This window comes from Pteropus alecto, unplaced genomic scaffold (genome assembly GCF_000325575.1).
Source record: "Pteropus alecto unplaced genomic scaffold, ASM32557v1 scaffold101, whole genome shotgun sequence".
NCBI classification, from domain to species: domain Eukaryota; kingdom Metazoa; phylum Chordata; class Mammalia; order Chiroptera; family Pteropodidae; genus Pteropus; species Pteropus alecto.
Window position 1 is genome coordinate 19,199,731 of NW_006432945.1, and position 12,401 is coordinate 19,212,131.

Genomic DNA, 12,401 nt, shown 5'->3' on the forward strand with positions numbered 1-12,401 from the left:
GCCTACACAGATGCCCCATCTCCGTGGTCAGGGCACTTCGTATTCATTTAGATCAGAATCCATCCAGTTCCCAGAGCAGTCAGACTCGCAGAGGGTGGGCAATTTCTGAGAACTGGCAGGGGATGAACCTGCTGCCCCGGGCTGGTAATCTCCATGCTGGGCTTCACACTGAGGGGATGAGTCTCACTTGACTGTGTCCTTGGATCAATTTGGACTCATTTAGCCCCCGAGCGGGCAGTGCACATGTCCCTTTCAGGAACTGAATCTTGGCTGTGATGTGCTGCCAACAGCGACCATTAGTCTGGTTCCCACAAGACCATTTGGGACACATTGGACCTGGGGACGTGCTCCCCCTGGCTCGGGTCACCTCTTCTCCCCGTGTCCCTCTATACCAGCCAGAGGAAACGGGAGCGGGAGGACGATGTCCCCACGCGACGGTATTTATAAAATTAGAGGCTCAGCGCGTGAAGCAGGCCTGTTTCTTTGGTCCAGTCCCTTAATGTCCTGCTGTTTCTGCAAATGAGCAGTAGAGACGGGGTGAGTGTCTCACTCGCTAAGCATCGAGCCCACTGCTCGACATGAGGATGTAGAAGGCCCCGTGTCGAGCACGTGGAGGGGACAGCGCAGCACGCAGGGGCGTTCTCAACGCGACGCCAAGCGGACGCGCTGGCAGACGGGTCCTTTTCTGGTCAGAAATAAAATGAGGCAGGAAAACAAAGAGACGGACCTGTGACCGCTTCTGGTCCTTCCTCCTCCCGTGTTCCATCGCACCGGCCGGAGGAAGTGGGGAGAGCAGGGAGCTCACTTAGTCGAGACAGATCACCCGGGAGTGAGCGTCGAGTTTCTGAGCTAAGACCAGGAAGGGAGGAGAAGCCACCTCAGGTTACTTTACCAGGCTTCTCGCTGTCGGTTTTGGCATGTTTAACCTTCAGATGGTAAAAGCATAAAACTTTACGAAGAGTCGTAGAATTACGACTCCAAATCTGTGTGTCCTACAGTGGGGGAGAGAGACGTGAGGGAGCCCTCACAGTCCTTTAGCCGAAACGTGCCGCCGTCCCAGAGCGCCCGCGCGAACACGGCGCCAGCACGGCCAGGCCGAGCCTGGGAAGCAGAGGCAGGGACTGTCTCATCCGTCTCGGCTGCCGAGCTGAGCAGCTGAGACCCTAAGATGTTATTCAAAGCCCAGAAGCAGGAGTCTCCCGGGATTGTCTGAACGGTAGCTAGACAAGAACTGAACAAATTCCAACTTGGGAAAAACACCTTCACCGGCCTCGACGTCCTGCTGGCCGTGCCGGCGTCTCGGGCACCTGCGCACAGCGTCCCTGCTCACGACGTACGTCTTCTTAAAGTCACAGTCCTGGCCCAGCCGGGCAGGAGAAACACACAGACCTTTCGAATGTGGGCTCACGGCGTGTCCCGTGTCCCCACCGTGGGGCAGCATCTCACAGCCTTGGCGAGGGGGCAGCGGGACGTGGGCGCAGTCTGCCGTGTGGCTGGGAGGACACGGCCCTCCCGAGGGGTCCTTGGGTCCTCGCTGCCTGCGGCTCGCGCCCCTCACGCTGTCCCCTTGTCCTGTCTCCCCTCTCGGTCTAGGCCGTCGCTGGAGGAGGCCGTGCAGTGGCGAGAGTCCCTGGACAAGCTCCTGCAGAATAACTGTGAGTGTGCGCAGCTCTTTGCACAGGTCAGCGGAGGCGGGGAGGTCAGAGGCCAGGACACCCCTGAACTGCCCGTGTCCCCCTTCCCCGGTTTTGACATTTCTTCGGTTTTCCAAAATGATCTCAACAAGGGATGGTACGAGGGGGTGTGGTGGAGAGAGGGGGGAGCGGGTGCCCCGAGGACTCGTGCCTACAGGTCGAGCCAGGGTGCATGGCTTGACCTGCACGGCAGCAGAGACTGTGCCTTTTGCAGCCGGCCTCAGTGGCTTGGTGACCGACCTGGCGGTGTACAGGTCCCTGCGTGGATAGGAGGTCTTAGTACAAGCTGTACTGATTGCTTTTGTCTCTGGCCCGGGTTGTGATGTCCCCAGCCTCGGGTTCCCCTTCTGGCAGGATGCCTTTTGTATCCCCATTCAAGATATGACAAACGTGCCAGCAAGTCCTTCCCACCTGGCACTACCTGCCTCCCCCTCCCCCACTGACCCCCAGGGCCTGCAGTGTCAAGGTCCAGTTCCCAGGGCATCAGGTTCTCCGCGAGACCCCGCGGCTGCTCCTTAGCCGCCTGCACTGCTCTCTGTCTCATGCGGGGTTTCTGCGTGGGACGCCTTTGGCAGGAGTGCTCTGCAGCCATGTCTCGATGTGTTGAAATTCTTCCTGCCAGAGCGAATCTAGATACCGGATGCCCGGTCTGCCCGGGCATCCTCCCTCGGAGCTTCCAGAGACGGACTTGTCTGCACGTCTGTCGTGGCACTTAATCCTTGCTGCTTGCTCTGCGCTCTCTTTGTCTTGGCTCCTGCAATGCATTATAAATTCACTGACATCCACGACTTCGTCTTTTTGATCTGGGTAATTTTTCAGCAAGAAGTGCACAGTATGGGGAAAACAAATATTTGTTGACTAGTTCACTCTAAAAATGATTCAGTTTAAGGTATGCAGCCTGTATTTCTCCATCCTCACTGCAAGACTGGTACGTGAAACTTTGTCAGATGCTTTGCAGAAATAAAGATGTAAAAGCTGTTTCTCACAGCACCATCATGATTCATGGGCACAGAGTAGGGAACAAAGAACGCGTGTTCATGTCATGTGTTCGTGCGCATTTCTGTGCCTCGTTTTCGGTGGGTTAGCTTCTGTTTACTTGCGATAGGATCAATGTCTTATATTCGGAGGCAGGACACCAAAGCCTCTAATTTGGAACTTGCCTAGTCTTATCCAATTTTGATTCTTTTTATTTTTTGTGTTAAACAGAGTACCCTGCCCTGACACATATAAAGTGTCCAATCAATGATTACTAACTTAATAGGTGATGAATGAATTCATTTTGCTTCTTGGACCCAAAATTCCATGAGGTCAACTAAGAGAAAAATGTTTTTGTTTATCAGTTGACTTCTTCATTGTCTTCCGCAGTTGTTTTGGGGGCGATAGCAACCTGGCAGGGGATGTCCTGATACCTTATGAACACTAAGTGCCTGGTCCAGGTATTTGTTGCCATCTGGTACCCAGGGCCACATGTTCTTGTGCTTCCGGCTTTTAGGGCCAGGAGCTACTGGGTAAGAAAGACGGGGGCAGCAGCAAAGCGGGGGCAGTTGTGGAGGCGCTGAAATCTTTCAGTTGCAAACAGGTGTGAACTTGAGGTCTGAGTCTAATATTTCCTGCTTCTCAGAAGAGAAAATGTATATGCATGTGTGTGTTTTTGTGTAAATACAGAGAATATTTCACTTAGTTGTATACTCAGTACGTATTATGTACATGTATGTGTGTCTGTGTACATATGTGTGTGTATAATCTTAAATTCTATGGAATTATCCTCTTAAGTAATATTTTTTAAACTTGGGCAGTTAATTTTCCCCAAGCAATGCATGGAAAAGCATTTGATCACTTACTCTTACAGTCGAAATTATTTCCTTGAAACAGTCTCCGTTCAGACTAGCGTGAGTACATCATGAGTAACTTTAAGCAGGTTTGGCAGCCCAGTTCTTATGAGATGTTCTTGTTTTAATCTGCTAAAACGCATGGTCTTGCATGAGCTGTGACATGCAAAGTAGGGAATGAAGACAGATACATTTGAGAAGTGTGTGCTTTTAAAACTACATCTCTTGCACGTTTGGTTTGATAAACCGTTTAAGTCCCATTGATTTATAAGGAACTCTTGGACTAGTGTAGGCTGTTGACTCAGAACTGATATAGTTCCCCAAGCGTTCCTTAAATCCTCTATTTTCTTGATTTTACTTGGGCGGAAATGATATCCGTTGGCCCCAAACCTCTAAAAACATAAGTCCACCGAGGTGCTCCATCTTCTGCAGCCGACACGTCTCCTCGCCTTCAGATCATTCCTGGGCGCCAGTGCGTTTGACTCTGTTCCGAAAGCACATCGATTTCTTCTGTTTCGTCTTCAGTGGGTGGCCCCATCTGTTTGCGTTGTCACGTAACCAGTGTTTGTTCTTTAAACACAGAAACAGATTGCACGTGGGAGTTTCAGTAAGAGAGTGACATCAACGTCCGCAGAGCCAGAGTGAGACACGACCCAGCAGAGGCGTTTGCGTGTGGCTCCTCTTCCCCAGCACTGCGAACTGTCGCAGGGTTCCCTTGAGATGCCCCAGAGGCCGAGCGGGCCACGGGGCCGGCCAGGCCCGGCTCCTCTGTCTGTGTCTGTCTTCCTTCTGCTCCGGCTCCTGTCTCTGGTTTCTGTTTCTCTCCCTGCTCTTTTCCGGGGCATCGTTGTCGTCATCTTAGGAGAAGCCGGTGTCTTTTGAAGCAGTGATGATAGCGAACGCGGCAGCCACGGGCCAGGCTGTCGCGGCACTCCGCATAACTTAATTGGACGGTCGCAGCGCTGTTAGAGCCCAACACAGGCACAGCCGTTGTTTCTCAGAGCGGCCAGCCAACATGCCCGAGTCTCCGTGTGACACGGTGGCAGGCCCACCCCGGGCAGCCCACTCCGGAGCCCGTGCTCGCATCCACGGGGCTGTGTCACGGACCTCAGCAGCCATGAGTGCCAGGCACTGTTTTTCCCCTAGGAGAAGAGATTTTTGCTGAGTTAGTTTTCATATGTTTCCTTTATACCAAACTGACTTGGATTTGTCTGACTCCCTTTTACTTCCGGAGTGGCGTTGCAGGCGCATTCAGTTTTGTTCTGTGGTCGGGCTGCTATTCTGTTTTGCATGGATGTCCCAGGTGACCTCAGTGACTGGGGCCGGCCCTGGGGTTACCGTGGGGGTCGCAGCCCAGAATGTTCCCGCTGGGCAGAGGGTCAGGGGCCCCTCTGCTCCCTCGTGGTGGATGCTGGATGAGAGCGTGGGGTTTGTCGGGAAGGTGCGCTGTGGAGTGGGCAGCGGGTGGGCCCGTCTGCCAAGGCAGAGTGTTCCTTGCAGAGAGTGACATTTGGCCTGGAGTCTCTTTGATTCTGACCCAAGAGAACTTCCCCAGAAGGCATGGGAAGTCAACAGAGAGCCTCTGAGGAACGGGCTGGTAGAAACTCTGTGAAGGTGGAGAAGTTTGGGGGGGCCACTTTCGCCCCGGTGAGGGACCCCTGAGAATTCTCTGAAGGCAGACGAGAGAAGGGACAGCGTCGCATGCGTTCCAGGCCCAGGGAGTGGAGGGAGCCTCGGCCTCAGGAGTGTGTGTGGACAGAAAGCCTCGGGTGACAGAGGGTAACGAAGCCAGTGCCAGGAGACGGACCCCGCCCTCAGCCAGCCGGCCGTTCCTCAGGGCGTCGGTGGCGTCCGGGAGGGCCGGACACTCTCCCTTGCAGAGGTGCGGACCGGGCGGCTCGCAGAGCTTGACAGGCGTGGGGATGTGGGGCTCATGACAGTCAACTGGCCACAGACGTGTGCCGCGCACTCGACTCCCGACTGGGCAGCGTGGCCGAGGCTTTATTCCTACGCCACTTCCTGGCAGCCGGAGGCACCTGGCGGCCCGCGTGGAGACGGCAGAGACGTAACCCCGGCGGAGAGGCGTTGCCTGATCCTCGTTCAGCACGTGTGCCGGCCCACGCCACCAGGTCACAGCCCACAGTGCTGGGACCACAGCAGGGAACGGGCGGGGGTGGGGACCGCATCCGATCTTATCCAGGGTCACACGTTCCCATGGCTTCGAAATAACTTTCCTTGCTAGGCTTCTAGAGGAACTTGCTCATCATATGACCGCTGGCCCCAGACGTATTTTTAGGTGGTGTCCAGTAAGAAATGTCCTTCGGCTACGCACAGGGACAGGGGATGAAAATGCAGTGTGACTCGTTTAAACACAGAAATCGCCGGGGACCCTCGTTCGGTCTCATCGTCGCGTAGGCGTTGTGCTTCTTCAGAGCTGATATGGTTGCCGGGGACTGTGTGGGACGCAGAGACAGTAAAACCGTGTGGACGGTAAATTGAAAAAAGGCCGCCACACGGTTTAACCGTCACATGGATTTGGGGCGTGTTGTATAAAATCGACGTACGAGGCCACGACCCCTGCTCGGACACTTACGCAGGGGACACATTGAGGGACAGAGAAACAGACTGAGATGCGGTCGAAGGGGGTGGAGTTGCACGTGACTATGTTCCCCAAGGGGAGCTGAGAGGTCACAGGAGTGTCGCCCGGCAGAGCAAGCGAGGGATCACTGGGCCCCGATGGGCCGGTGACAGTCCCTCCTCTGCCCTGGGAGGCAGAGGGACACGCCAGGCGTGTTACTGAGGGCAGGCCTGCAGCTAGACGGGTCTGTGGAAGACAAGAATCTTCTCTCCTCCCTTTAGAAACCTTCTGCCCCTAGATGATAGTGGACCGGGGTTCTCTGCCACTTCCCACTGGTGGCCTAAGGGCAGGTTACTCGACCTCTCTGACCTCGTTTTTAAAATAGGCTGTTACTAGCACCTGCCTCTTAGGTTTGTGATGAGAAGTAAATGAGTTAAAGTTTGTAAGGTTCTTACATAAGTGACGGAAATGCACAGTAAGCAAGCCTAGGGAACCCAGCAGGACATAGTGGTGGGTAGGGAGGTGGATGGGTGGTGGGTGGATAGATAGATGATAGACAGGTAGATAGATAGGTAGATAATAGATTATAGGTAAATGATAGGTGATTGATAGGTGGGGGAGAGATAAATTTCCTCAGCCAGGCCTTTTCCTTGCCAGATGGGCTTGCCAGCTTCAAAAGCTTCCTGAGGTCCGAGTTCAGTGAGGAGAACCTGGACTTCTGGATGGCCTGCGAGGACTACAAGAAGACCAAGTCGCCCGCCAAGATGGCTGAGAAGGCACAGAAGATTTACGAGGAGTTCATCCAGAGCGAGGCGCCTAAAGAGGTCCGTGCTGGGGGCTGGGCGGGGCAGCCCGGGGCCCCCTGTGGTCTGGGCGTGGGCCGCCTTTCTTAGACACCTGCCAGACGGGAGGGCAGAGCGGTGTGGCCGAGCCGCTGTGAGCGTGAGCCCCGCCTGGACCACGGTCTGGCAGTGGGGACGGTGCGTGCGAGTGACCTGGCGTGAGTTACTGCGTCTCTCCGAACTTAGTGTCTTGCTTTGGGAAAATGGGGCCAGTGAAGACAGTTCCGCAGGGGTGTGAGGATGGGAGTCACCAGCGGGCGCGAAACACATCTCGGGGTCTGAACTGAGGGTGCCTGGCGGGTCCCCCTGCCCTTTTCCTTCCTTCCTCTCCCCTCCCCTTCCTTCCCCCCTTCTTTGTTCATGAAAAGCCCCCTTTTTTCTCTGCTCCCCTCCGTCCGTTTTGTTTCCTCCAGGCCTTTGCCATTTATACCTTAGTTGGGACAACAGGGTACCTGCTCGTGAAAATCAGATTAGCACAAGACAACACCAGAGACGTTGGAAGGTGACATGCCCGAAGTGACGGCTAAGACAAGACGGGCGTCGATGTCAGGCAGCTCTGGGGCAGTGTTCTGCTCGTCGCTGTTTGTGAAAACCGAGGGTTTGTAGGGTTCGGGGTGACCACAGGGACACGGCCGTGGCATTTCGGCCAGGCCACTCTGCTTCCGGGGCGTGCCCCTCAGTGCAGTCCAGACATCATTGGGATTCGTAGCCGAGCACAGAAGGGGTCCGAGCAAGCCCCGTCTCCCGCTCCATAAGGTCCCTTTTCTCGCTCAGGCGCTCCAGACTCTTGGAGTTCCACTGTTCGGTATTGACCCCTTGGGTTATGAATCGCTCGTCACTGGTCCTTCTTAAAGGGCAGATCTTTTTGACGGATGGACTGTTTCCCTGACAGCCAAGCTCCCTCCGTGACAGAGGCGGGGGTCAGGAGCGCGGGTGTGTAGGGTGCTGTGGTCGAGGCAGCCGAGTCCTGGGGGAGACTGGGTTCGATCTGGCTGTGGACATTGATTTAGGGTCCTCTCCAGATGCCGCCTCTGCTTCTCCGCCTTCCACCTGTGCTCACCACCAACGTTCCCGGCTCTGACACTACCCTGCCGGGCCACCCTTCTGTCTGTGTACGATGTCACCAAGGAGACCTGTCCATGGTGAATGTGACACACGGTTCCTGACTCCGGCTGGATCCCCCAGTCCCCACCAACGTTGCCTTCTGCGGGCTCCGGGGTGCGTCACAGTGCGCTCATGTGGGGCCGTCCAGACTGGTCGGTGGCTCTGGGGTCCCGGAGAACGTGTTCTGCAGGCTCCTCGCTTGAACGCTGGTGGCATCGTGAAGCACGCGACGTTAACAGTGCAGTTTCAAAGTAGATAAAACCTTGGCTGAGCCCCCAGAGCAAGCCGGCCAGGGCCCCGTAGGACCTGTGGGCCCCAGGTAGACTGCCCGCCTCTGAGCCGGGCTCAGAGCGACCGTGCGTCCTGGTCCTGGCCGCCTTCCGCGAGCATCTGAGACACGCGGGTGCAGGCGTCCCGGCCCAGACCCTCCCAGATGCGTGTTGTCAGGCAGGCCTCTCACCGAAGCTCTCCGGCCCCGTCCCCGCCACTGTAAACCTCCCTCGTGCAGGAGCGTGTCCCAGAGTATGTTTCACATATGGTAGCTGTTATTGCTTTAAAAACCCTTCAGATCTTGTATTTTGACCTAATGTACTGTTTCATTGACGAGTAGCAGATTGACACATACAGCAGATTTACCCAGGCGAATAGGAGCGAAGTCTTCTTTCTCTGGATATGCAGGGCTGACGGAGACGTGGTGGAAAGGGTGGGAACTAAGGTTGGAAGGGGACGTGACCGTGCAGCTCAGTAGGGAGGTAACTCATACGTTGACGACTGTCATGCGGCTGTACTTCAAATCAGCGGGTCGGCGTTTTCCAGGCAGGCGTGTAGAGGATGACTCACTAGAGGTCTGGGCTCGTGAAATAGGGAGGCGAGCAGCTGTGTTCCCCGGTGGACACTGCGTGTTCGAGAGTTTTAAACGTATCGCGTTTTAGGAAAATGAGGTTAGGGCCAGTTCTGTCGTGTTTGGAGTTGCCGCCATGTGAGCAAGGCCACCACCTAGCTCACTCTCTGTCTCATGCGACGGAGTGTGGCAGGGAGCAGCCCGGGGCCTGGACGAGCCTGCAGCACAGCCTCTGCCCCCGCTCCACGGCTCCCCAGGGCCCTGTGGCCGCACGTCCTTCGCCTGCCCCTCTCTGCGGGGCGTGAAGCTCGACACCGCCGATGGCAGACCTTGCGACCGTGACACCTGGATTCGAAATCCGCGTCTGCGTCCAGATTCGCTCCCAGCTCTGTGACCTTGCGGGGCCACGTCACTGTTACGCCTCGACGCGCACAGTGCCCTCCCCCCACAGGGAGGCCGGTCCCTGGTCCCCTGTGCTCAGGGCTCGCACGTGTGGCAGTGGCCGAGGGTCTGCTCCGCACGGCCTGTCACTGGCTGGGTCTTGACCTGCGGCCTGAGCCCAGTGGGGCATCGGTGGCCCCCTGGGCCTCAGGGTGGGGCGGCAGCTGTCACCCTTCAAGGCTCTCCCACCGTGTGTCCGTGGGTGGGAAGGCCCACCTCTCCCCGACCCCCCGCAGGCTCCTGACCCCGTTCCTCGGCCCACAGGTGAACATCGACCACTGCACCAAGGACATCACCCTGAAGAACCTGGCGGAGCCTTCGCCCAGCAGCTTCGACGCGGCCCAGCAGAGGGTCCGAGCGCTGATGGAGAAGGACTCGCTGCCGCGCTTCGTCCGCTCCCCACATTTCCGCGAGCTGCTGGGCCACGGCCTGGCTGCGCCGTGAGGCCACCAGGAGCCGCGCCGGACCCCGACTCCCGACCCCGACCCCCGAGCCCGCCTCACCCGCCCCGTGCTTCGCTGGGACCCACGCAGGGCGGTCCGGCTGTCACTCCCCCGCTCTCGCAGCCCCTCCACCTGACCCCTCCCAGCTAAGCGCCTCTCAGTCAGCTGCCATCACCGCCCCCATCAGAATCACGGGAGCCTCTGCCTCAGGCGAGGAGACATTCCCGGTGCTGCCGCCTGCTGGGGTGTAGCTCAGGCCACGGTCTCCCAGGTTGGCCTGACCCGCGACACAGAGGGTACAGACGGGGCAGGCCAGCGTCACGGGCGATTAACCAGGCACGCTTGTTGCTTTGATTCGGGTCCTGGGTGGCGGTCACCCCCTCGTGACCTCTGACCTTGGGTGATAGGAGGCAGGGAGCGTTGTCTGAGGCTGCACCGTCTGGCTTGTTAGGCAGATGCGTTATGCGTTGTTTGAGGTACCGGTCTCCCCCTTGGGGCGTCTTCACGAAGGCTGGAGATTGCGAAGGAGACGTAGGATCGTGGTCTGTGTGAGCACAGTGACTTCTGGTCCCCCTCGCTCCGTCCTCGTCCCTCGCTCCGTCCTCGCCCCCCGCCCACGCCGCTGCTTGCTCTTTATGAAATCGTGCGCCGAGACCGACAGCAGATTGTTATAGGTGTGTCTGTGCCTCCAGCACGTAGGCCCAGAGTTTCCATTTTCAAATTATCTTCAATCCGTGTTGGGGTAAAATTCTAAATTTTTAACTCAAGTCATTGAAATCAGCTGCTGTCCACTGCAGTGTTCACTCGCCTGAAAATCAGGAGGGCCACATGCGAACATGATTCTGTCAGCCTAAGATAGTCATGATCCCGCGATGCCGTCTGTTCAGTAAATGACGATTATCTCACAAACCCCAAATTATCTTTGGAAAATTGACTGGACGGCTTGTAGGGGCTTTCTAAGTGAGGTGGAGTTTTAGAGGACCCTGCGTTTTTGCAAAATAGTGGGAGCTTTCGCTGCCCCCGCATCCCCCCCGTGTCAGGATTCAGACCAATGACCAAAGTGCACACTTGCACCCCAGCCTGCGCACATAGCCGGTGGGGAGGCCGTGGCCTTTCCATGGGTTTAGACTTTTAATTCTGTGTTTCACTTCGTAAGTCTTGCTAGAATTTTTTTCCTTCTCTTCAGTAGATTCAGTGAGTCACGACTTGGTCATAAGGGGAATCAGTGAGCTGTGTCAGGGGTCACCCCGGGCAGGTACGCAGTGAGCTGAGTAAGCGGTTTGACGGGGCCGATGAAATTCCGACACGTGGAAGTGGACTGCACCGTGCGGTGTGGCACGTCCCCCTTTTGCGGCCCTTGTCCATCCACGCGCACCTGGTTCCACACGTTCGTAGCCCGTTTACTCGATTATTTCCTGAAAACATGGGAAGTTAGGCGGCTGCGTAACTGCATTCTCCCGGCAGACACTGAGCGCGCCTGTCAGGCTTTTCCTATTTCTGTCATTTGGAAGCGGCATGCCCGTCCCGAACGCCTGCCTTTCCACGTCCTGAAATGGCTTGGAGTGACGGGCTTCATGGCCGACAGTTGCCTGTGTGGCATGAGTTCGTCGCTGTTTGTCAATACTGCTCGTTTCGAAGAAGCCCCGGCACCAAGTCATCACAGCTAGGCCAGGTCAGCTCTGCGGTCACAGAGTTCTCACCACCTGCATCTGTGAAAGTGTTTTTAAACTTGGAAGAAAAAAAAAGGAAAACTGTTACTATAAGTTCCCATGGTAACACAAAGAAAATACATCCTCATAATTCTGGGAAATTAGGAAATGTAGCATCATTTATCACTCTCCCCCCCACCCCACCCTTGGGTAGGTCGCCTGGGGCCGGGGACCCCGAGCACAGAGCCCGTGGCCCCACGGTATGCGCGTGTCCTCCCGTGTGGAAACGTGACAGCAGTGTACATGGCCTGGGACGTGGAGCGCTGTGGTCAGCGGGGCAGGAGTGGGGGCCTCTCCTCCTCGAGGGGGACCAAGGACTGAGCCAGGTGCCCATAGTCAGGTTGTTGCCTGCGCGTGACAAGTTTGGGGTTGGTGGCAGATCTGGGGCTGAGCTGGACTTGGATGAAGAGACAGACCGGCGAGTCCGGAGCAGATCAGGGTTCAGGTGGCGCTCGGCGGTGTGAACAGCCCTGCACACACATGCACACAGGCATGCTCATGTGCGCGCTTACACACGTGCACACACGCATGCTCATGTGCACACTTACACGCATGCACACATGCATGCTCGTGTGCGCTCACATGTACCCGTGTGTGTACACATGCACACACGTTCACACACCTGCACACTCACACACATGTGCACATACTCGCACACACACGTTTCCTTCCTCCCAGATAGACACTGAAATCCAGAACCCACTGGGGCGTTTCAGTAACTGCTTTCAAACCGGATGGTCTGCCGGGCGGCCCCGAGCCCACCGCCCCTGCTCTGCTGTGCGAATCGGCCTCTCGGTGGGTTCAGGTCCCAGTGAGCGACGAGAAGTCAGGGGAGGAAGCCGTTTTCACTGTCCTCTGCAAAGACGCGGGTTTTGCTTGGTGGGCGTGTCCTCTGAGTTAACAGCCGCCTCCCAAAGAAC

General features: G+C 56.6%; 1 protein-coding gene across 1 annotated transcript in view; it reads left to right on the plus strand.

The window, feature by feature from the left end:
• Positions 1-9,773, plus strand: part of RGS5 (regulator of G protein signaling 5) — a 20,274-nt gene extending 10,501 nt beyond the window's left edge. Inside the window, exons 4-6 of the mRNA XM_006907936.1 lie at positions 1,594-1,655; positions 6,759-6,925; positions 9,594-9,773. Coding sequence (XP_006907998.1) covers positions 1,594-1,655; positions 6,759-6,925; positions 9,594-9,773 — 409 coding nt within the window. The remainder of the gene's footprint in view (positions 1-1,593; positions 1,656-6,758; positions 6,926-9,593) is intronic.
• The last annotated feature ends 2,628 nt before the right edge of the window (positions 9,774-12,401 follow it).